This window comes from Myodes glareolus, chromosome 9 (genome assembly GCF_982192425.1).
Source record: "Myodes glareolus chromosome 9, mMyoGla1.1, whole genome shotgun sequence".
NCBI lineage: Eukaryota > Metazoa > Chordata > Mammalia > Rodentia > Cricetidae > Myodes > Myodes glareolus.
Window position 1 is genome coordinate 55,128,462 of NC_142034.1, and position 23,411 is coordinate 55,151,872.

General features: G+C 54.2%; 2 protein-coding genes across 7 annotated transcripts; both read right to left on the reverse strand.

Moving 5' to 3' along the window:
* Positions 1 to 333: 333 nt before the first annotated feature.
* Per1 (period circadian regulator 1) lies at positions 334 to 15,013 on the reverse strand. 6 transcript variants are annotated; one of them, XM_048448346.3, is made up of 24 exons: positions 14,862 to 15,011; positions 12,103 to 12,544; positions 9,267 to 9,674; positions 9,051 to 9,149; positions 8,802 to 8,956; positions 8,585 to 8,706; positions 8,295 to 8,496; positions 8,097 to 8,148; positions 7,835 to 7,977; positions 7,388 to 7,466; positions 7,210 to 7,316; positions 6,879 to 7,032; positions 6,687 to 6,795; positions 6,470 to 6,601; positions 6,204 to 6,309; positions 5,930 to 6,095; positions 5,715 to 5,845; positions 5,310 to 5,489; positions 4,582 to 4,824; positions 3,177 to 3,784; positions 2,598 to 2,778; positions 2,215 to 2,404; positions 1,763 to 1,913; positions 334 to 1,205 (listed from the first exon to the last, which is right to left on the reverse strand). In XM_048448346.3, exons 3-24 carry the CDS (start codon positions 9,539 to 9,541, stop codon positions 930 to 932), a joined length of 3,861 nt encoding a protein of 1,286 aa, XP_048304303.3. In that variant the 5' UTR covers positions 9,542 to 9,674; positions 12,103 to 12,544; positions 14,862 to 15,011; the 3' UTR covers positions 334 to 929. The 6 variants fall into 6 exon arrangements, with proteins under 6 accessions (XP_048304303.3, XP_048304304.3, XP_048304301.3 ...); XM_048448347.3 differs by lacking the exon at positions 14,862 to 15,011 and adding an exon at positions 12,842 to 14,166; XM_048448344.3 differs by lacking the exon at positions 12,103 to 12,544 and having other exon boundaries at positions 14,862 to 15,013.
* A 3,339-nt stretch (positions 15,014 to 18,352) lies between these two features.
* Vamp2 (vesicle associated membrane protein 2) lies at positions 18,353 to 20,726 on the reverse strand. Its single transcript, XM_048448343.3, has 5 exons — positions 20,573 to 20,726; positions 19,948 to 20,068; positions 19,291 to 19,449; positions 19,147 to 19,198; positions 18,353 to 18,542 (listed from the first exon to the last, which is right to left on the reverse strand). Coding segments are annotated over exons 1-5 (351 nt in total). The 5' UTR covers positions 20,575 to 20,726; the 3' UTR covers positions 18,353 to 18,525.
* Positions 20,727 to 23,411: the final 2,685 nt, after the last annotated feature.

The window sequence follows — 23,411 nt, forward strand, 5'->3', positions numbered from 1 at the left end:
ACTATTTTCGCTGGTGTGTTGACGTGAGGCTAAAGAAGTCAGCTAAACTACCACGGGTTTCCCAGCGCTTCCACGTGCTTCTGCCACAGTACCTATGACTGGAGCTTGCCTGAGACCTTAACCACATTCTTCTTGTTTCTCTGCATCTCAGGATAACCATGCTAACTAAGGTAATGGTAGAGTGTAGTTCTATTATGTGAGCAAAGCCTTTTGCTGCCAGGAATGTGGAGGAAAAGGAATAGGGTTCATTAACCCACCTATTGCAACCTTGCTGGTGGTAGGGACAATCCTCCCCTCACCCAAACTCCCGACTTCATTCCACAAAGTCTTGGGTTTTTGGTTTTTCATTTTGTATTTAAAAAAAAAAAAAAAACAGACACAATATCAAAAACACAAATGCCATTGGTAGAGGGTAGAGCTGAGAACACCTGGGTCCCACCTGAGGGGCAGCACCAGGGACTCCATGGTCCACCAACCTCCCCTACCCTGGAGCAGCTAGGGGTTCAAAACCCCTGGGTCCTACACGGACCCCAGGCTCCCCTCCTCCCATCTTGAGATGAGGTAGGAGAGTGAGCTGTCTCCCCCAATAAATAAGTGCGGCCCCGACCCTCTGACTGGGACTCAGGCTCAGCTGAGATTTGAAGAGGCCCATTCAGCAGCTTGTCAGCCACCTGAACTGGATGAGGGAAGGTCTCTTCAGCAGGGTGGGGACGGACGATCCTCCAAACTGGGCTGAAAACTTCCGCTCTCTGCTAAGAGGCCAGAGGCAGCCCCTGGGTCCTGGACTGGTAGTGGGGGTCCTGCCCCCTGTGTGGGGAGAAGCTGGGGCAGTTTCCTATTGGTTGGTCCAGCCATATCTTGAGTTCTAAGAACCCCAACATGGTTGAAAAGGAAGCCTCTCATAGACTGCTGTGACCCCCAAAATGAGTCTAGCTGGTGCCGTTTTCTTCTGCAGGTAAAGCTGGACTGGATGAGTTCCCACCTTGTTCTTCTTCCTCCATGGCAGAGTCCTGAGAGCTTGAGCCCTTAGCCCCAGTTTGGGTCTGGGCCTCCTCCTCACCACCACCACCACCATCACCACCACCACCCCCACCCTCGCCTCCACCCTCCTCCATGGGCTCCAGCCCCAATCCATCCAGTTCTGAGAAGAGTGGGTCATCAGAATGGCCAGGATCCTGAACGCTGCTACCGCAGTCCACACAAGCCTTAGAGGGAAAGCAGGACATGAGTTAAGCAGGCTCCTCAGTGGGATTTGGCAAGCCCAGCATCCCAACCTTAACCTAACCCTGAGTCCCAAAATAATCTCCCAAGAAACCAGTCCACACGTGTAGCTAAAGGCTAACAAGGTTGGAAAATCCTCCAGTGAAGGGGCTGGAGAGCCCAGCTTCAGGTATCAGTACCCACATGGTGACCAAACCATCCTTAACTCCAGTTCCAGAGCTCCCTCTTCTGACCTCCATGGACACAGGACCAGGCACACATATATGCAGACAAAAACATTCATATACAGAAATCTGAAATTTTTTAAAAAAGTGCTCCCCACTACTATGGGATGGTATACTAGGGGCCAGAGAAGTTCTGGAAAAACTCATGAGGTAATGTGGTTTAACATTACATAATCCAACAATAGATTTAGGGGATTAGCATCCTTCAGAATTAATGATCCAAAGACACTGGGATCAGACTTTATTCCTCTATCCCTTGAACCTGAGCTCAGTTTCTTCCACCCTAGTCTCTTCCTGGCTTCCCAGACTTCTCTCACCATGACATCAAGGGCTCGAGGCAGCTGGCCCTTCCGGACCCAGGAGTGCACAGCACCCAGTTCCCGCCGCTGATCCTCTGAGAACCGTGGCTGTTGCTTCTGCATGGCCCGGAGCCTCTCCCGGTCTTGCTTCAGCACAGAGGCCGTGTCCCTGTGTGAGGATGGTAGAGGCTAGGATCCAAAGTCAAGACCCACGACATTGCCAGTCATTTTCAACCACAATTCCTTAACCCACTGTCTTCTGTGCCTTCCCTGAAGGCAAGTAAGATTTCAATACCAGGAAAGCTACTCTCAACTACTGATGGGCCCCAAAGGACAAGGGCTTATGCCACGACGGGCACCTCCAGGTCAGACCCGCCCCAGAAAGAACCTCAGATATCTGGGTTGTGCAGGGAGGCTAGTCTCTCCGCTGCTCTGAAAGGGAAGACGATGATGAGGCCACTAAAGCTCACCTGGAGGGCACCTGGTAAGTCATCATGACGTGCTGGTCAGCATTGGCCATGAGCAGCCAGATGGGATCCTGGAGCACATACTTGATGACCTGGTCCCCAGGCTCAGTCCTGACCTGAGCAGCACCGGCCTCAGCCTCTGAAGAGTCAATACTGCCGAAGTACTTGCTTGTGTGGCTGCTCTGACTGCTGCCTGTGGAGGGGTGGGGAAGGTCAATGGAGCCGGTCTGGCTAACACAACCACCCTGAGAGGCTTCACCGGGCCACCCTCTAAGGCCCATTGTGCCCAGCCCACTGGTTTTAACAAATAAGGTCAAACTGGGGCTTAGCTTCCCACCTCCCCATCTCTGTCCTACTCTGGGAAGTCCTGGAGGATGAGCACTCACGAGTAATGCTGGCTGAGGTGCTCCCCCCTTCGTGGGATCCTGAACCAGACCCAGAGCCTAAGCCAGAGCCCAGGGAGCCCGAGGCTGCAGAGCCTGTGCCAGAGCGGGAATCTTCTTGTAGTAGTAGCTCCAGCAGGTCGCTGGAGCCCGAAAGTGCATCCTGATTGGAGGACTCAGTTACCTAGAGACAGAGGGGAGTGGAGGACAGGAAGGCAGCAAGGAGTCAACGCTGTGGCTTCTCAACTGCTTTTACTGCTGAGGGGAACCAGAGGAGACACACCCAACCCAACAGATCTTTGCTCCTTGCTCCATGACACAGGGCCAAGCTGAGAGGAGAGAGCTGAGGACTCGCAGGGAACATAATGCAGACCCTTTCCAAGAGGCAGATACACTCTCAGAATGTGCACTGATGGACAGAACCGTCCCTTCCCAGAGGAGGCAGCTGATTTCTGCTCCACTCACAAACTCCGCTTGGACCTCCCACCCACAGCAATTCCAGGAAGCTGAGAACTGACCCAGGCAGAAGAGGGCCAAGGGCTGAGGGCACTGGAAGAGGGGGAAGAGGGACTTGTTGCTCACCAGTCTGGCCTCTGGCTCAGCAGCCTCCTCACTGGGAGGGAGGGGCCCAGCACTGCTTCCAGGGCCCCCTGCAGCAGCACCCCCCTCAGTGCGGGGGGACTCCTCAAGCTGCAGCAGATTGAGCTGAAGTGGGGAACTGCATCTTGAGTTGAACAGTGGGGAGTCTGGACGGTGTGGGGGGCTAGGGGCCAGTGGGGGCAGGGATGGAGAAGGCGAGTGGGAAGGAGTAGGTAGCCCCTCAGCAGGGACCTGGGATATCCCATATGGATAGCTAGGTGGGGCAGGGAATAGATAGTTAGGGAGCACCAAGGCCACCATTGGAGTCACCAAGGGAGAAGGGAAAGTAGCAGGGGGCACAGATGTGGGGGCAGGGGGAAGAGGTTGGGGACCCCCTCGAGGGGAGAACATTGGGAGTGGGTAGGGCTGGACCACTGCTGGGAAGGGGGTAGTGGTTGGTGGAGGTGGCCAGGGTCCAGAAGAGGGCACAGGGGAAGGATGGGAGACATAGCAAGGAGTTTCAGGCTGGGGTGTCTGGTGGTGACGAGAACGTTTTGCTTTAGATCTGCAGTGGTGTCGGCGACCAGGGGGCATGGGGCCATGGTGGCAGCCTGTGGGGAAAGACCAGGGTTAGCAAGGAGCCTGCCCCTCCACTGCCCTAACACACTGAGAAGAAGACAGGCAAAGGGCCGAAAGAGCTGCTCAGCCTGCACGCAAAAAAACAAACCAGAAGCTCGGAAGTAGGGAAGTTTCAGGGATGAGGAACAGGAGCCAGGGGACGGGGGTTTACTGTGAAAGCAGCCAGGGAAGGACAAGGTTACATGAGGGTCAAGCTGGGGGTGTGCAAAACAGAGGCACACTGGCGGGTAAGAGAAAGCAGAGTGGGGTCCATGGATGAATAGGCAGGTGACTTCAGCACTTCTGCCAAAACCCCTCAGGCTGGGACAGCCTGGACACTTGTCCTGCCAGCTGAAGCTGTGCTCTGCCTAACTCACAATGGCGCGATGTGGTGGGCAGAATAGGCCGGGCCTCAGTTCTATGTCCTGCAGCTGCCTGCAAAGGTCTCCTGCAGGTACCTAGACGGGCTACTTTCCATCTGGAAGTCCAACTCCATCAGAGAGTGGCCCAGTCTCTGCCCGTTCCCAGGCTAGGACTCGAGGAGCTTACCTGGAACTGAGCACTTTCACCTGCTCATCTCAATGCCAGCCCCCCAAGCTTCCCTCCTTAGGAAGCCTAGCCTAGCAGGAAGAAGCTATTCTAGGCATCTAAACAGTGTCCTGAGGGTGCAGACTCCATCAGCCTGGGTCCCAGGGCAGAAACATCTCTCTCACCACCACATGACCACCCTAAGCACCTGGCCCTAGGCGGGCTGTGTAAAAAGCATCTCAAGGAAGGCCAAGGTGGCTACCTCGCTCGCCAGGGGTGGAGGGCGCCACAGAAGAGTTGTCAAGTCCACGAAGCCTGCCAAGGTCTCTGAAGCGGCTGAGGAAGGCTTGCTCTTCCTTTTGTGTGTGCAGGGACAGCACGGCCTTGGTCAGACCCACTGGGCGATAAGCATCTGGGGCTGGGTCAGGAGCTACTGTGGGGCTGGGGGCTGGGCTAGGGGTTGGGCCAGGGGCTAGGACAGGCAGGTCCTCCATCACAGTGATGTCTAAGGAAGGAGAGATGGGAAAAAAGTGGTGAGAAACATCTCAGAGGTCAGCACGTCCACACTACAACCTCCCTGCCAAGAGCAAAACTATCCCAGGAGAAAAGAGGATGCTCAGTCCCCAGCCAGGGCCAAGACCCTGCAGGAACCCCTGGGATGACACCTCTGCCTAGGGAAGCCCATATCTTGCTTTTCACACGTTAAAGGTCTACTCAAAGATCCCAAAGAGTCTTCATATTCCTTGCTTTAGATCCTCTATGGTCAGCATCTCAGTGTTGGTCCCCCTCCCCTTATATCCTGCTTTTATGGTTCAACTGACAGTAAGAACACAGGAAGAAGAATGGGGTAGGGGTGGGGAGCAAGCATCAGAGGTTAAGGAGGAGCTAAAGTGGCCTCCTTCTCTCCACTGGGGGAAGGGAGAGAAAGGCAGGGAGGAAAGAGAGGGATCAAGTGGGGCCCAGTCACTACCTCTCACTCCATGCCCATACCCGACTCCGGGGGCTTCTTGTCTCCCACATGGACGATGGTGGAGCTGAAGCTACACTGACTGGTGACAGACACCACGCTCTCTGCCTTATTGGCCAGGGCGAGCGGGCTCAGGGTGCCTCCCACCACTGGCTCCTTTCGAGGAGTGGCCCCCTCCCCAGACAGCACTGCTGACGTCGGATCTGTGCGGAGAGATGGCACTGGTTACCCACCCTATCCCTTGGAAGGTCCGGAGAGGGAATCCCAGGGAAGAGTAGGGAAGGATTGGCTAGAGGGAGGAACCTAGAGATCAGGAGGCAGGATAGGGCTGGGAAGAGCAGGTAGGAGCCTCCAAGGCAGAGGTGTAAAGGCCCAGGATTACCAGGACTGCAAGGGCAATGGGAGCCAGGCATGCACTGTGTCTTTACCTTTCTTGGCCCCCACAGGAACTGGACCGGCCCTCTGCTTGTCGTCATCAGAGGCAGAGGAGGCAGTGCAGGAAGAGGAGGAGGCACATTTACGCTTTGTTGTGCTGGGAATGTTGCAGCTCTCCAAATACCTGGGGTGGACAAAGCAAAGAGTCTAAGAGCAGGGCCTAGGGCAGGAAAGAAAGCCTGAGAGAGAAGGTGATTGGCAGTCTTACCTGAGGATGCTGTCCAGGCAATTGATCTGCTGGTAGGAACAGCTGGAGGCTTCCTTCCTCTCCGGCTCCTCAGGGGCCAAGGCTAGTGGGGCTTGGTCGGGAACAGGGGCCACCTCCAGTTCAGGGTTTGGGGACTGGCAGGGAAGGACTTTGGCCTTCAGTGTACCTGTAGCAGGGACAAGGAGAAGAAAAGGCAAATGGGTTAGGAATGAAGGTAAGGGGAACCTGAGGCTTTAATCCTCATCCCTGCTGCTCTACGATGTTACCAACTTACCAAGGAGGCGGGGCCGAGGAGGAGGCTTGGCCCGGGACTCAATGAAGAGCTGTTGTCCCTGGTGCTTCACCAGATGCACATCCTTACAGATCTGCTGGAACGTCACCTATGGGACAGCAGAGCACTGGGCAGCATTGGGGTGACAGTGCCAGGGGCCCAAGTATCAGTAAGACCACCCGGGAGCCTAGGCAATGGTAGCATGAGGAACAGGCAATGTCCCAAGAGAGCGGACCATGAGAAAGGTGACATGGGAGAAGGCTACTCACTGGAGCAGGAGGCCCAGGCCCCTCAGCATCACCCCCATTGCTATCACTGGAGGAGCCAGGGCTATGGAGAGGACCGGGGGACATCAGAGGGCCAACTCCACAGAGTCCTGTGGGGCTGGAGCTGTGCACAGGCTGCAGCAAGGAGAAAGATAGTTGGTTAGATGTCTACATCCTGCCCCCTGACCACTTCACTCTTGAGGCCTTCCTCAACTCTCACCTGCAACAGCAGTCGATGGATCTGCTCCGAGAGCTCCTGTATATCAGAGTCCAGGGACAGAGCCGGGGTGGGGGCTGGGGGAGTGAAGACGTCCTCATTCAGGGGTGCCCTGCAGGATGGTAAGGGTGAATACAGTCCTTTCCTTGATCCTGTCCCATCCCCAGTGCTAGCTCAGAGATATAGCACACTTACGTGCGTACTTTATGGCGGCCCAACACGAAAGCCACCTTGCGACTCCAGGGGTGTACAAAGCCGGCCCAGCTGGTGTCCATGGTGACATATTCCCCATTCCGAGCACAGAAGCGAATAGGAGAGTGGTCAAAGGGCTGGCCTGCCAGCTGTAGAACTGTGGGAGCGGGAAAAAAAAAGTGGTGTTAGTGGGTGGGAGAGGGAATAAAGTAAGGTGGAGAGAGAGGCACATGTAGACACGCCAGAGACCAACGCACTGAGTTACACCACTGCAAGGGCAGTTAAGAAACCCTGGGGACAAGCAGGGCAGGAGAGCAAGACGAGAAGAACTCACTCTTCTTATGAATGGCCAGCATGAGGGGTCGGTCCTCAGGATGCAGAAAGAGGAGCACTGGAGCCCCCAGGAGATCCTGGGGCAGGTAGCCCAGCAGTGGTGCAGCTCTGCAATGAGAGGAGCTGTCAGACCGTGGGTTGGCCCTGGTTACCCACCTTCCTCCATGTCTTTACCTTACCTTTCATCTACATCCTGGAAGAGGCAGCTGGGTGTGTGTCGTGTGGTGAAAACTCTCTTGTCGGGAGGAATCCGGGGAGCTGCAGCATAAAACATGGAGGTTTCATTCACAGAGGGCTAGCTGCTCAGCCCTCCTCTCTGCCGAGGGTCTGGCTGCCCGGCATTCCTCCTCTCAGCTCAGACCTGGCTCGATGGCCCACAGAGAGCCTGAGTCATCTGGTGATTCACACCAGAGATGACACTGAGAATCACTGACGTTGTTCACCTGTCACAGCTCAGTGATTTCATCCTACCCTACCTCAGCACGGCCTGACCTCTCTTCCTGACAACACTTCCTAAAGCCTAAGGACCCCACTCGTACCTCCCAGACTCTCATCTTAACTTCACCCCATCCTGGAGGGAAAACCATCCTCCCATCTTCCCGGGGCCAGGGTCCTAGCCTAACCACCTTCATAGCCAGAGTGGATGCGCTCCGCAATGAGTAGGCAGCATGGCTGTGCAGGGGCTCCATCTGAGACCCGAATCTTGGTCACATATGGGGTGAGGCGGAACGGCTGGTACCGAGGTCCTGGATCCCGGTCAGGACCGCCTCTGGCGAGGGAAAGATGAAGGTTAGAGGTTTTCGGTGGAAAGGCACCCACTCCCTTGTTCATCACAGAGTTAACAGAGATGAATAGCAGAGAAGGCCTGCTCCTAATCCCCCTACCTACCTGATTCGGCAGAAGACAGACTTTTCCTGGGTGAAGTCTTTGAGGCCTGAACCTAGAGCAGATGAGAATGACCTAAGCACAGTGCCATCCCTTTCCTGGGCTGAGGAGAGCCCAGGAAATGAAAGCCTAGGTTCAGGCTGCTCCTAGCAACAGCTTCAGGAGCTGTTCCGTCCTCTGAACAGCATAAGGGCACTTTACCTGTAGAGGTCCCGGTGCCCCAAGTGGGCAGTCGAGATGGGGTAGTAGAGCCATAGAAGACACCCACATCCTGGGGAGCTAGGAGCTCCGAGAAGCGGGCACCCCGAAACACATCCCGCTTGCAACGCAGCAGGACAGCTGCCTGCTCCGAAATATAGACAATCCGGCCTGTCAGGAAGGACACGGCCACAGAGAAGGTATCCTAGGAGACCAAGGTGAAGAGGAGATTTAGAAGCCGTAGGAATGGGGATGAGGGTGTGTGAGAACAGAGGACCCAAGCTGCAACTGACTTGGTTTCGAAGAGTGTATTCAGATGTGATATGCTCCAGTTCCTCCAGGGTATAAGTAGACATGTCCATGGCACAAGGCTCACCCTCCTCCAGGCTCCACTGCTGATAATACTCCTGGTTAGCTGTAGGACAAGGGTATTCATCCATCTTCAGTAAGGAGAATGGAACTTACAATAGTCCATGCCCCGGCCACACCCTGTCAGGAAGCTCCACTCACCCTGAACCTGCTTGACACATGCCAAGGCATACTGCAATGTGGCCAGGGTCCCAGAGCGGCCCTTGCCCCGACGTTCTGGTGGCAGTCGAAGTTTGAGCTCCCGAAGTGCGGTCATGAGTTCCTTCTGGGTCCTGGCTCGAGCAGACTGTTCACTGCTACAAGGCCCACAAGGAACGAAGGGGTAAAGACATTAGCCCCAGAGTCCAGCCCCGATCCCCTGGCATCTCCCACAGCACTCACACCACACACCTGCAGCCACTGGTAGACGGGTTGTCCTGCTCCGAGCTCGCACTCAGGAGGCTATAGGCAATGGAACTGCTTGGTGGGGATGGGCTCTGGGAGTTTGTACTAGAAAAGAAGCAACAGTCCACGGTGAGGGCCATGTGATCAACAGCACCGTGCTAGCACTGCTAGACTCTGAAGTAGCATTGCTAGACTCGCGCGCGCGCGCACACACGCACACACCTCTTGCTGCTCTCAGTGGTCTCCAGCAGGGCTGAGTCCTTGCCATTGCCGGAAGAGGAGCTATGAGAACTCCGCTGAGACGCACCCCTGGACTCGTGTCCATTGGATTCATTGCCACTTGAGCCATTGCTGTTTGCATCAGTGTCATCCGCCAGGCTGGGCCCTGGACAAGGCCGGTGCTGGGAGGCCCCAGGCGATGGAACTCCTCCAGGACAAAAAGGTTCTCCGGGCCCGGGGTCTCCTCCCCCATCAGCCCCTTCTAGGGGACCACTCATGTCTGGGCCATGCAGCGGAGGACGAGACAGGGAAGGTGAAGAGGCCACCACGGGTGCACAATGAGGCTTTTGAGGCCTGGATAAGGGAGGTAGGATGCTTGTCTCTGAGGGCTTACTAATTTAATCACAGCACCTAGAAAAAGAAACCAAAAAGGAAGGTTTAGCAAAGCTGAGCACCAGCTGGCTACAGGCAGTCCTTCCTCTGCCCCTCACTGATGGGACTCAGGCCTGGAGCTTGCACTAGAAAGAAAGCTAAATTCTGTTTCCCGTTCCCCTTAGGATACCACAGGTAGGAAGGTAGCTCTCTTAGGCCTTCTCTTCCGCCCTCTGCCAGTGTAGAGTGGGTAGAACCTGAACAATTAACTAGAACAATGACTGTGGGGCAAAGCTTGCAGGTTTCCTATCCCCAAATTCTCATCAGGTCCCCACTTGGTCTGGGACTCTGAGGCCTCTCAGAGCAGGGGGTGAGCTGATGGCCTCCTATATTTAGGCTTCCGGGCTAATTTTATCCGGGGGCGGTGCCACCCCCGCTGCACATGCGCGTCGATGTGCCTGGCCCCACCACGCGCTTCCGCCACAGCCACGGTCGCCTGGGAAACCGACGTCAGCCGCTGAGCTCAGCGGTTGCTGGAGGGACCACAGGAGGGCAGGAGCGCCCCTTCCCCCACCCCCTTTTGCTGTGGAAGTGGAAAACTGACCCACTCCCACACTGGCCAAACCACCCTCATACTGGCTTGCAAAGACCCGGGGTCACCCATCTTAACAAATTTCCAGGGCCCAAGGACCCCAGGAGCCCTGTGAAAAGATGAGCTATAGGGACTCCAGGAGCAGGTCCTAGCCTCCCCAGGGAGAAATACACGGCCTCTACTCTGTGGAAACGCCCCCATTCTAGCTCTTGCCTTGATCCATCACTCTGATCAAGACACTGCTTTTCTTTCTTGGGCCCCTGCCCACTTCCGAACATGAGGACTGGAGTTACCACTTGGCATAGGCAAGAACCCAGGCATCTTCTCCAGTTCCCTACTTTTCTAGTTAATGCTACCGCCGTCTTAGGTAGGGGACACATAACAACCAACATATAGCTCTTTCCTCTACTCCCTAACCACACCCCCATCCCAAGTATTTTCCAGGCACCAGGAGAAAAGGGGAGGCTGTGGCCAACAGCAAGAACTAGCAATAGCACTGGGAACAGGATGTTCCAGCATGAAGCGGCTGACATCACGACCGGCATGGGGCCAGGAATTGGAGGGAGGAAGGCAGAGAGCAAAAACCTAAAGGGGTCTTTGTGCCAGAGTAAATCCGAGGACTCCCCCCCCCCCCGAGTGACAAGAAAGGGTAAGGGGCCACGTTCGTTAAAGGTTTGTTGTTGGGCTTAGGATGACTGCGATAGAGACGCAGAGCAGGAGGCTAAGGTGAGCGAGAAAGAAACGCAGGCAACCCGGGAAGGGTTGAACACCTAGGGCCCCAGGGGCGGGGAAGGGGTGGATAGGGACAAGAAAGGCGGATTACTGATTTGTTGTCCAAGCGTCAGAGCTGAAAATGACCCATCACATTGGAAGAAGGGGTAGCTAACGAAGCTCCGGGACAAAGACTAGCCCTAGGACTGCAGCAGAGATCCCTACCTGGCCGTTCGAGCGCCCTCCAGCCGCCTGCGGTTTCAGCTTGCAAGCGAGAAGCTCCGAGAGGCTGGGAGGCGGGTTGCATAATGCCAGGCCCTGCCCCTCATTGGCCTTCTGCCCGAAGAGCCGCAGGCCCCGCCCCCAGTTGGCTAAGGATCTCTCCCTGGCACTTGATTGGCTACTGGCTCCCACTGAGGTCAGGGCTGTGTCACACACATCCTTGCACGTGGACTTGGGTGCTGGTGCTGGGCTGAAGGGCCTCAGACAGCGCTCAGTCAGCCAATGGGCTCAGGATGCCTCGCACAGTAAATAACGAAGGGGAAGTGAAGGGAGGGAAGCTACTCCTTTTCAGGGAAAATGTCTGGGTCCCAGTGGGTGTTCAAGAGAAACCTACTTCTGGAACAGACCAGCCTTGCAGAACAAGACACCTGTCCTGGAGCCAGTTGAATAAAATATCCGCTACCCATGGGGAGTGGGAGAGAGAAAAACATAGACTGGTATTTCCTGGCTTCTCCCCAACCTTGTCTCAAAGAATCTAATCCCTTGATCTGACACTTCAGATCCTGGGAGAAGGGCAATTGTGGGTCCACGTGTCATTAAGGGGTGAGTGGGTGATGGGAGGATACAGATAATAGAGAGGGCAGCGAGAGCCAATGGCTACTGTGAAAGGAAACAAAAGCAGGTGCCTCGATGGCCAATCAGAGAAAAGGTCTCCAGGCAGCCTACTTGGTGACTAGCACTGCCTCTCTGCAGAGGATGCAGCCACCCACATTCAGGGCTGCCCCAAAAGTGGGGGCCAGGAAACCAGAACTGCAAAGGGGGCAGCAGAGAAGGCAGCTGAGGCCCTAAACAGAAAAAGGTGGGGTGGCAAGGACTTTATATCCCTGCTGTTTAGAAAAAGCAAGCTAAGGTTCGAGCAGCAAGCCCATCCATGTCACTTACTGTACGCTCAGCAGTAACGGAAGTCAGTCTAGTGTCAGGACTCGACACCCAGGAGACTGTCGGTAAACATGACGACTTTCTTTCCATCAAGGATAGGTAAGAGAGAGGGAGCCTCGCGAGGAGAGGAGGCAGCAAAATACAATTTAAAAAAGAAAAGCGGTGCGCTGACTCCTAAAGAGAGCAGGGGCTTGGCTGGAAGAGGAGTAACGAGCCAGCCTGGGTCCCGGCCAGCAGCAGTGACACGTCCCCTCTACCCAGACCTGGGCTGAGTAGTTCCTCTCAGGGTTCCCTGGAAACGTAGGTGGCAGGTGAAGAGGCCTCCAAGCAGTCTTCTGACATAATCAGCTGTAAGTGCACGCCCCTCGCTGTCACGTGGCTAAAGCTTTCCTTAACAATAGTGTTTCCCTTAGAGGAGGCGGAGGGGCAGGGATCTGTAGAAAAGCTGGGACACAGAAGTGTTATAAAACAACCCAGAAAGACAGACGCAGGAAAACGGAAAACAAAAGACAAGTGTGCCTGACTCCTCAGCTTCCTCTTCCTGAAAATGATCCTGCTTTCCTGCCCCCTCGAGGTACTGTGTGTAACCCTGTTCTCTCTTTTTTTGTTTTCAGACTCTGCCTCCCTCTACAGCTCTCAAGGATTCAGGTGTGACTCCTCGGACCCAAACAGCCACTGCTCGCCCACCTCCGTATCTGCCATTTACACAGACAAAAGGGTTCAGCACTCCAACAGCCCCCACCTGATTCCAAGGCCTAGGTTGTCAGGTCTCACCGTCCCCACAGTAACCAGGCTCTGCTGCCGTCAATGGAGAAGAGGGGGCGGGAGACAGTGCTGACGTCAAAGCGGAGGAAGGAGGCGGGGCAAGGCAACCGGGGGAATGTGGGCCAGGGAGACTGGAGAGGCAGCGGTTTGGGAGGGAGCCAGCCCCAGAGGGCGGCGGCCAGCGCACTAGGGAACATCGTGTTCTCTTGGCTGGTGGCCCAGGACATGCACTCAGACTTGGCGCCTCCCCCAACCCAACGACAGCCGTCCCATACAAAAGCCAGGGATTCCTGGAGAGACGGTTAGGAAGAAGGAAGGGGTCCCCCTTCCCTGACCACATGCCTGACTCTCTAGTCGAGACTTGTGTTGGTGGGCTCCCAGCTGGCTCTTACAGTTCCTGGCCTTGGCTTTTCCCTGTCACCAAACTGTACACAGCTGCTGGCCAGGTACCAAACAGTCACCGCGGGTAAATCGGAGGCCCAGGTTCAGCGAGGGAACACGCACCTTTGCTCCTTTCCAGAGGGGCCCCTTTCAGAGGCGGAATTTCTAGCTACTATTACAACACAGCATAGGTGGGAGGGGGTCGGGAGAGCTGGATTTAGGATGAGGAAGTCAAACTGGGACAGAGCGAGTAGCCTCTGTCTGGAGCCCAGATCTTGGGAGAGGAATACAGGGGAGGAATGATGGAATTTGGGCTGCTGCCTGCAGCCCAGAAAAGTCAGGAAGAGGGAAAAGAGGAGTCATCAAAACTTGCAGAAAAACAGAAGATGAGTTATTCCGAGCCACAACATTCACATAAATCCCTATTACTATCGTTTTGTTATCTTATACTTTTGTTTTAAATGACCCAAACGTTAGACTAAGTACATATACTGTTCTTTTTTAAGCCCCAGAACAACTGGCCGTAGATATCACCCTCATTTCAGAGGGACAGCTCAGACTTAGGAGGTACTACACTTGCCTAATTTTCTGCTTCATAAAATGTTCTCAGTTTCCTAATAATGGAGCCTGAGGTTCAGGCTCTGATGATGGCTTGGCCTTCTGACTTCCCACCCTCAGGGCCCCTGTGAAGTTAGCGAGCCTCTACTCTGCATTCCAGCACTGTCAAGCCAGGACCTCTCAAATAGTCCCCTACTTCTAAGTTTGGTGCCTAGAACACAAGCTGCATCCAGTTCCCTCTTCCCTCTCAGCCTGATCTCACGGCATTGTTTGTACTCCACACACACCACCGCGGTTCATTTTTTTCAATGCTCAAAAGCAGAGATCATTCGAGAAGTCTCCAGCTACAGAGCTTTCCTAGGAACCTCACTTCCTCCCTCTCCCACCTCCCCCAGGCCTGACTGCCTAGACACCAGAGTAGCTTTTTTGTTGCCTCCTCACCTCCAACAGTTCGAGAGGAGTGGGCAAGCCGGTGATACAGAAACTCTGTACCCTATCTTCTTTCAAAAACCAACAAACTGCTAGCCCATTTCTGTTTGCAAGCAGGTCTCTGAGACCCCGACGCTGTCCTTTCCGCATGAAACAGTAACCCGGAGTCGTGATGCGACAGTCTCCGAGTCACACAAATCGGCACAGCAACCTTTCTCGGGTCACCACCCCACGTTCCCACTTGCCCTGCCAGGGCCTTTCTCCAGGCTCCGACTCCCTACTCTTCCAAGCGGAGCCTACCCAACCTTAAACAGCTCTCAGGCTTCCTATGGCAGGCGCCTCAGCTCCCTCGGGAGGTTGAGGGTTTCTGAGCTTTCCATGCTAGGCAGTGGGGTCCGGGGACCCTGGAGAGGTGAGACACTGGTACCGCCCACTGACGGTCCCCTGGAGCTGAGTTTGCAGCCCACAACCATCATCAAACACGCCTACTGCAGCGAACACGCCTTTGCACTATCCCACACACACACCACGCCATCGACACCCCTTTTGGCCGAGCACATCTCCACAGGAAGAACAAAAACAAACCAAAAAAACCCACTTCGACCGCCCCGGAGTAGGGGGCTACTTACAGTTTCGACAGCACACATACATAATCCAAATTTCTTCACTACTGGGGACGTTGGGTAGCTACTCCACAGGCTCCTCAAGGCCCTCCCTCTGCCCATTCTGTCACGCCTCCCAAGCTTATTGGCTTAGAGGCACCAACCCATGCCCCGCTCCGCGTGCAGCCGACAAGCCCTTGCAAAGCCACCATTGGCACTTCAGGGCGCAGTCACCTTGCCATTGGATAACTTGACAACCGGTAGTGACAAGGCCACGTGAGGGAGGGGGGCGACCCAGCGCGTTGATTGGACATCTGACCGGAAGCAACACCCCTCACCCACTTCTAAGACTTTTATTGGTTGTGGAAACAACCCCGCCCTACCTAAATCAGTGACGCAGATGCCAGCCCTGCCCTAAAAACTTTCTCATAGGCTGAGGTCTCGGAGATGTAGGGAACACGTGCAGGCCGGCTCACGCGGCCACTTGTTTACCGAGGAGCTGGGGATTTTCCTTGACGACACTTACCCAAGACTGTGGAGTCTGCGCAGGCGTACCGAGCGACTTTTACGCAGGCGTAGATGTGATAGGCTATGGCGTAGTGGGGATACTTAGTAAAGAGACCCTGACTCTTGGTGCCCGAGTTTTGTGTCTCTGATTATCCACCAAAGCTTAAGTCTTTAAGTGCATAACGATGATGGTGAAAATGACAAACGCCTCCTATCTGTTTTCTGTGCCAGACACTTCTTGCCAAGGCCGGCTCACTCCTCATAACCTCACAAGAGACGAGATGCAGGGGTTACATAATCAATCAAAATTCCCATGTTAACATGTTGATGAAAAGCTCTGACACCGTGAAGGTATGTCGCTAGCCTATGGAAAGCTTAAACCTATAAGTAATTTCAGGGATTAAAATGCAAAAAGTCTAATATATTTAAACTCTCCATAAAGGAAGTTAGGATAAAGTATTGCTAAATACAAGACACCTGGGCACCTTAGACCCTCTGAAATAATCTCCAATGTAAGGGCCTGAAAAATCTATTTTTAATAATGCCTCTAATAGTTCTTATTTCTTGGCAAGGTGAGGTGGCACACACCTTTAATCCCAGCACGAAAGAGACAGAGAGGCACTTGGATCTCGAGGCCGCCTGCTCTACATAATGAGTTCCAGGGCAGTGAGAGCTACTTAGTGACACCCTGTCTCCCCGCTCCCCCAAAAAGTTATTTTTATTTAGGCAGGATCTTGCTATGTAGACTAGGCTGGCCGCATGCTTGATTAAAGGCACACCACACCTGGCCCTCTAGTGGTTCTTATACTTACTTCTCTCTAGGTTCAACTGCCCTGGACAGGTAAGGATCACCAACATCCAGCAAGTACCACACACACTGGCAGTGACTAGTCCCTTATGCCCTGAACACAGAGGGAAACACTGCCTCTTTCCTACACAGCTACATCTCAGTGATGCTCCTGAAGTGTGTATATGGGGGCAGGGATACTTACAGAGCTTTGAAGAGTTCAAGAAAGGGGCTAAAGTGACAATCACAGAACAAAGTGCAAGGGTAATATGCTATCTATAGCCAGCTTTATACCACAGTTGGCTTTGTCTCATCAAGCTGATCTGTCAAGCATTCATCTGGATGTCTGGCGCTGAGCTGGAAAGGGGACGAAATGCCCCCACAGAGCAGCCCAGGAGAGGATAGCCAGGAATTCAATGGTAGCAGTATACTCCAGGCCAGGGAGTGGGGAGCTGGGAACCTCAGGCTGTAGAGTTCACCTGGCTTAGACACACCAGGTTCCTTGGTGATTCTCATGTCCTAGTGCCCCACATGGCCACTTCGGGAATCACACTTTGCAAGGGTCCAAATGGGGTCATGGCCTCCAGCAACAGGCCAGCTCCTCCCAATGAATCTTTTCCACCCCATTCCATTATACCTGAAGATCCAATACTCTTAATCCTGGTTAAGAAAAAGACTGTAGACACCACCTGGTTACTCATTACACGTTTATTGTACATTTTCACAATCTGGATGCGCCACAGAATTGGGGGCATGGGGTAGGGGAAGAAGGAAGGCAGGGGACACTGGGATAATACTGGGGGTCTAGAACACAAGCACCCCCACCCCCAGCATCTCTCCTACCCTTTCACACCACAGTTTAGATCTCCTTGGTTCCCCTCCACATAGAAAACCTGGTGTGTGTGGGGGAAGAGTTTGGGGACAACCGCCCCCCCCCCGCCGTGGTAGGTTAAGGGGCTGTATCCTCAGACCCCTAAAACTGTGCCATTTTAAAAGACTAGATCCTTCTATCATTTCATCCAAAAAGGGAATAGCTTGCACTCTCTCTCTTTCTCTCTCTCCCCCTCTCTCTCTGGGCTTAACAGCCCTGAAGAAAGGTGAGGATCCCCACCATCCAGCAAGTCCCATACACATATTGGCAGTGACTAGTACCCCCACCCTGAATACAGGGGGGCAGTCAAAGGAGCTGGGCAGTGATGGGGGGGCAACACCCCCCCTCAGATTGGGGAGGAAAGTTTTCAGTCCAACCTCTAGCAAGGAAGAGGCCAGAGATTTCAGGCAGGAATTGGGGGGATTCTAGTTTGTCCTACTCCTCCCCAAGGCAGTGATGACACACACACCGGAGCCACCCCTCCTCAAGGAATCAGATTGTGGTCAGCCCCCAATTCTCCTGGTGGGAGGAGGAGGCAGATCAGGCAGATGGGAGGGAGGGAGACCCCCTGGGAATGTCAGTTGAGTGCCCCACATGAAAACTGGGGAGCAGGAATGTAGGGAGAGACCCCAAGTGGCAGAATTATTGGTCCATCATAACACACTGAACTCCAAGACACACACCAGCTGGGGGGGGGGGGGGGAAGAGAAGGGTACAAGAGGTTTGGGAAATGGGGTAAGGGAGGTAAACTAGACTAGAGGGGCTGGGAGGGGCAATTCTGGGGCCCAGAGCAGCCTGGTTCCCCAAAAGCCTAGGCTCCCCACCACCTGCAGGTAATGTCGTGCAAATGAAGTGTGATAAGAGGACCAATGGAGACAAACTCTTCAGAAAGGAAAAAAAAAACACAGAGAAGAGTGATGGAACAAAAAGGAAGGAAACACAAAAAAATGTTGGTATGTAAATGATATGCTAATTAATATGTTGGAAGCTCCCAGAAAACCTTGGAATTCTTAGGACCAAGCGGGACCAGTCTCAGAGCCTTCCAAGGGATACAAAGATGCAACCTAGGGAAGCCTGGACAGGTGGGAGTTTTTGTTTGTTTGTTTCTGTGGAGTTTGCTTTTTGTTTTGGGAGGGTCAGGAATTATACAGGGAAGCTAGGGAAGGGCCAGTTAAATCCAAGGGAAGGAGGAGCGGGGCTATTGCATAGCAGATGCAAATGAGGGGACTTGGGGCTATCAGGAAAAGAGGAAAGGGACAGAGGATGAGAGAGAGAGGTGAGGGGAACCTCAGGAAGGGGTGTTAAGGACAACCGGAAAAAATCTTCTAGTAATAAAACTACAAACAGACCAAATATATATAATATTATATATGTATAAATAACAGCTGGCTATTTACAGGGGGCACACACACGGACACACACACACGGATCCAAGGGAGGGGGGCTGAAAGATATGGCTGAGAGGTGGAGGAACGGCTGGGGGTGGGAGAGAGGCCCTTCTTAGGCAGGGCAGACTCCTCAGGGATTTAAGTGCTGAAGTAAACTGTGGAGAGAGGGCGAGAGGAGGACGAGGGAGAGGGGTAGAAAGAGAAAGAAAGCAGTGTGTCAGGCCTGGCCCTGTTCCAAACCTCCCCACTCCCCCAGCTGGCTGGCAACCCTTCCCCTCTCTGAGCCTCAGTTTCTTCACCAATATAACAAAGGGAACTTGACAAGTGGGTATTAAGAGTTTGTAAACTCCATAATAGGACAAAGGGTCACAGAACCTTTAATCCACTGGGCATCAAGGAGTGGAATACTTGGTTTCCTGGTCGCACCCGAGCCCCTCAACCCTCACTGTCTTCTACTCCCCAGTTCTAGGATCCCCAGATTGGGCTCTCTTAGACCCAAAGGGTTCTCAGTGGAGCACCAGGGACCCACCCAGTAGAATTATCTTCAAAATCTTAACAGAAATTACCCAGAACCAGGCAAAGTAAGGCTATACAACAGCCGAGTTTTTTGGCTCTAGATGAATCGGAACTGCCAATAGCAGCAAAATGTGTTTTCACTGAAGAGTAAAAACTAGGCTAATGACCTTCAAAACCCAGAATCCACAGGGAAAACCTGTACCTCTCCGGGGAAAGGGCCTTGGCCACTCCTGCCCCACTCACCGATGATGATGATGAGGATGATGGCGCAAATCACTCCCAAGATTATCATCATCTAGGAGTGAGAGGGAGGGTCAATGAGACGACCGGTGCCGCCCTCAGCCACCCACCGGCCCTCCTACCGGTCCCCATCTCCTGCCCCCTTACCTTGAGGTTTTTCCACCAGTATTTGCGCTTGAGCTTGGCTGCACTTGTTTCAAACTGGGAGGCCCCTGCCTGGAGGGCATCTGCACGATCATCCAGCTCCGATAGCTTCTGGTCCCGCTCCAGGACCTTGTCCACATTCACCCTCATGATATCCACCACCTGGGGGAGGGGTCCACGAGGCAGGGGGTGTGCCAAGGCACGCCTCAAGGAGGGCACTTCTTGAACATGTGCCCATTGTGCCACACATGGAACATGCACCCGATGTTTCCAGGCTAACATGCCAAGGACATACATAGAACATGCCTATCACACCTGGGAACATGCAAGGAGCACACATCAGGGGCATGCTGCAGCCATACACTTCAGATGCCACAGCAACATCCTCTATCTATGGATCAGCCTATGACCAGAGCATACCTGCCCCAGCTGGCACACCCCAGCCTAGCACAACTGATTAACACCCCATAACCCTTCAAGTGCATGCTGACAGGGTAACAGAGATGGGACACGGTGGGTCTCTGACCCAAAACCCACAAGCGTAAACTGTCATCACCTTCAAGCCAAAATGGGCTCCCACACCTATTTGCTAACCCCATCATCTTGCACCTTTCACACACACACACACACACACACACACACACACACACACACTCTCACCTCATCCACTTGGGCCTGGGTCTGCTGCAGTCTCCTATTACTGGTAAGATTTGGAGGGGGTGCAGGGGGGCCACCCTCGCCGGCCGGGGCGGCAGGCGGGACGGTGGCAGCGGTGGCCGACCTAAGGAGGAGAAACGGATTAAGATTCAGGGCCTGAAGCCTCGGGCCCCGCGGCCGGGGCTCCACCCATCCACCTGTCCATCCATAGTCCCCTCCAGTCTTCCCTCGCGCGAGGAAAAGCCACCCCCTAGGAAACCCAGTCACTCTACGGTCCCGCTGCGGTTGAGCTGCGTGACCTTGAGAGACCCTCCTCGTGCCTCAATTTCCCCGTATGTTAAATGAAAGCGACCTCAGAGATGATGCTCGGGGTCGACCTGAAATGACTGACAGCCATGGTGGCTGGGACGGGGCGGGTGGACGCCGGGTCTGCTCCCTTCCGCGACCATCACCAGGGCCAGACCGCCTGGGACCGGTTCCGGCCGTCCAGGTGCAGTCATGGGCACCAGCCTGGTCCACCGCGTGAGAGGCGCGGGCGGGACCCCCGTGTTTCCCGGCCCACTCCTCGGGGTGGCGGCCCGCGCGGGGCAGAACGTCGCGGGTGGCGAGTGGCGGGCGCCCGACTTACATGGCGGGGGCAGCGGGCAGAGGACTTGGCAGAGGCAGTGATGGCGGCGGCGGCGGCGGCGGCGGCGGAGGCTCGCGCTGGCTCCGACTGGCGCTGGCTGCCCGGGACTGGAAGATGGCGGCCGCACGTCACCCGCATCCGGGCACTGCGGCGGGGGCGGGGCGCGGCAGGCGACACGTCGCTAGCGGACCGCGGGGGCGGGGCGCTGCAGGGCCCGGGGTCGTCTAGCTGGGTCTGTGGGCCCTAGTGGTGAACCTGGCTCGCAAATCACCGCTGTGCCCAAGGCGTCTGCCACCTGCCTCCTTTGGCACCCACAACCGAGACCCACACCTCACCACTAAACTGCATCCTCCCTCATCCTTGAAGCTGATGCACCGGTCCTTACCTCATACAGCCTAAGGTCTCACCCTACAACCTGGTCCCAATACCTGGTGACCCGCCCGGCTCCTGGAAAGGGTTGAGGGTGGAAGCAACCAAGGCAGGTGCCAGGACAATACTGATAACTGGAATCCTGACGCTGGGGTGGAGGGCAATTGTGAGACCTGACCTCACCCTGCAACTGAATGTCTGAAGGGAGGTCTGGGGCCTCTGATTTGGGTATGAGCAAAAGGAGTAACAGAAGACACCCCAGTACACACACACACACACACACACACACAAACACACACAAAGGGCTGTGAAAAGCCGCCCCTCCTCAAAGATAAAGTAAGTTCAGACCAGGTGTGGCTGGCAGTCAAAGCTGGAGCAGATCCCACAAAGATTAGACAATCTTAAAGACTCCAGGAAGGGGCAAAGCTGACTGATGTTGGTTTGCCACATGGTAACTGCAGGCTGGTCCCGGCCATGGGTCAACGGTCCAGCCCCAGCTTTGATTCTAGCATAGGGCTGAGCTGAAAAAGGACAGTGGGCAGGAGTGTGGCACCTGCAGTGCATATGTTGTAGGCACTGCTTCACCTGCAGATTAGCCTCACAGACATGACCTTGGCAGGGCCCTAAATACGTCACACGTGTAGACACTCAATAAATATTTGTTAAATGGCTTGATCTAGATAACACAATAGGAGATTAACTTAGACCTGGTCCATCCCTGACTGCTGCCTTTTAAGTACATTGAACTGCCACAGCAGCTGTACCCACGCCCATCCTGCATCTAGAGACCGGCCAGGGAGCCAGCTGTCTATTTAGCAAGCTGCCAGGGTGCAGGAGGCATTTTAGGGGAGGACTAGTGGCTCTGGGCTGGGAATACTCATTACATCCCTAAGAGAGCCTTAATCTCAGAGACAGGCAGGCAGGCTCTGGCTTCCTTCCTCCCACTCCTGAGGCTTCCCAAGGCCTCCAGAGTATGAGATCCTCCTGCTGCAGTGCCCCACCCCCTCCCAGCAGACGCCCCAGGACCGGTTCTGTCGTGAGAGGTGTTATTTCCCAGCTGTCTGGGGGAGGTGAATTAGTAGAGGAGTGCGTGCTGGGTGCAGGAATCGCTCTTGGCTGCCTTCCTCTCTCAGGAGAAGCCATGAGCTTGATCTTTGTTTAGGCTGAGCTCCTGAAAGGAGCCACTTTGGTGGGGGTCTCAGATCAGCTGTGAGGCTCTTGTTTTCTGTCCCCGAGACCACTCTACTTTAATCACAGAACAAAAAGATGCCAAATTCCATTATTTCAAGTTCAATTGCTTTAGTGTCTGAATAGGAGACATCCTTGAGGGTGGGAAAAGAGTAACTGTAAGAAGAGCCCACACACAGCCCAGTACTCGGCCTGAACTAGAAGGGAAACAGTAAAATCTCAGATCCGGGTTTAGCCAAATGCAGAGGGCAGAGGATATGGGAGAGACAAGAGTCACAGACAAAGCTGGGGAGGTTAGGCCTCGGCATATCGCTGGGAAAGTTGTCTTCCCAGGGGACTCTGGGGACAGCACAGCAGAGTGAAGGCACATGTGAACAGTGGAAAGGACTGACAGCCATGGTGTCAGATGAACCCAGTAGGATTCATCTTAGAGAGGGGACTGTCACTGCACAGCCCAGCCCAGCCCACCTCGGCTGTGGTGTTAAATTCTAAATTTAGATCAATGCTGGGGGGTGGGAGGAGGCTCTGGCGGAATAACTGAGTTCACCTGGAAATGTGTCGAGACTGTTTTCTGCAAACAGGTAGGACTGAGACTCTGAATGATGAGCTGAAGAAAAGCACACACGGTATCTGTGAGCCCGAGATGCTTGCTTCCCACGTTGGCCTGCTTCTGGGGATTGGTGGCAGAACTGCTAGGTCCAGGCCCTGAAGCTCATTTTAGGCTTAGTGGAACATGTTTATAATCCCTGCACTTGGAAGGTGACGGCTGGCGGAGCTGGAGCGTGAAGACGATACTGTCTCAAAACCAGCCAAAGCCTGGGGCCTGCAGAAATGATGGCTCAGACTAGTTACTGCTGCTCCAGAAAACCCTGGTGCAGTTTCCCACATGGCAGCTGGCAGCCATCTGTAATTCCAGTCCTAGGGGATCTCACCATTTCTGGGCCCTCTGGACTCCACTGTGCACAGGCATACAAGCAGGCAAAACTTCCATACACATAAAAATAGTTTTTTTTTTTAAAAAAAGAGTTAACAGAAACAAAACTCTCAAAGAACAAAAATAAAAAAATATGCAGGAGGGCAGTGAGCCCAACGTTTATGTCTGTTGTTGTTGGGGTTTTTTGTTGTTGTTGTTTTCTCTGTGTTGTTTTTTTTTTTTTTTTTTTTTTTTTTTGCCCTGGCTGTCCTGGAACTCTGTCTGTAGTCCAGGCTGACCTGGAAGTCACAGAGCTCTACCTGTCTCTGCCTCCGTGGGCTGGGATAAAGGCATGCACACCACGGCCCA

What these genes read in the sequence shown, in the direction of transcription:
- Vamp2 (XM_048448343.3), bottom strand. An exon ending in CCCAGGCCCAAGTGGATGAG is followed by an intron (nt 19,450 to 19,947) that starts GTGAGAGTGTGT and finishes CCCCTCCCCCAG; the next exon opens with GTGGTGGATATCATGAGGGT. An exon ending in ACTGGTGGAAAAACCTCAAG is followed by an intron (nt 19,199 to 19,290) that starts GTAAGGGGGCAG and finishes TCTCACTCCTAG; the next exon opens with ATGATGATAATCTTGGGAGT.
- Per1 (XM_048448344.3), bottom strand. Translation starts at nt 9,541, where the DNA reads ATGAGTGGTCCCCTAGAAGGGGCTGATGGGGGAGGAGACCCCGGGCCC. An exon ending in CTGAGCCAGAGGCCAGACTG is followed by an intron (nt 2,779 to 3,176) that starts GTGAGCAACAAG and finishes CTCTGTCTCTAG; the next exon opens with GTAACTGAGTCCTCCAATCA. An exon ending in CACCTCAGCCAGCATTACTC is followed by an intron (nt 2,405 to 2,597) that starts GTGAGTGCTCAT and finishes ACCCCTCCACAG; the next exon opens with GCAGCAGTCAGAGCAGCCAC.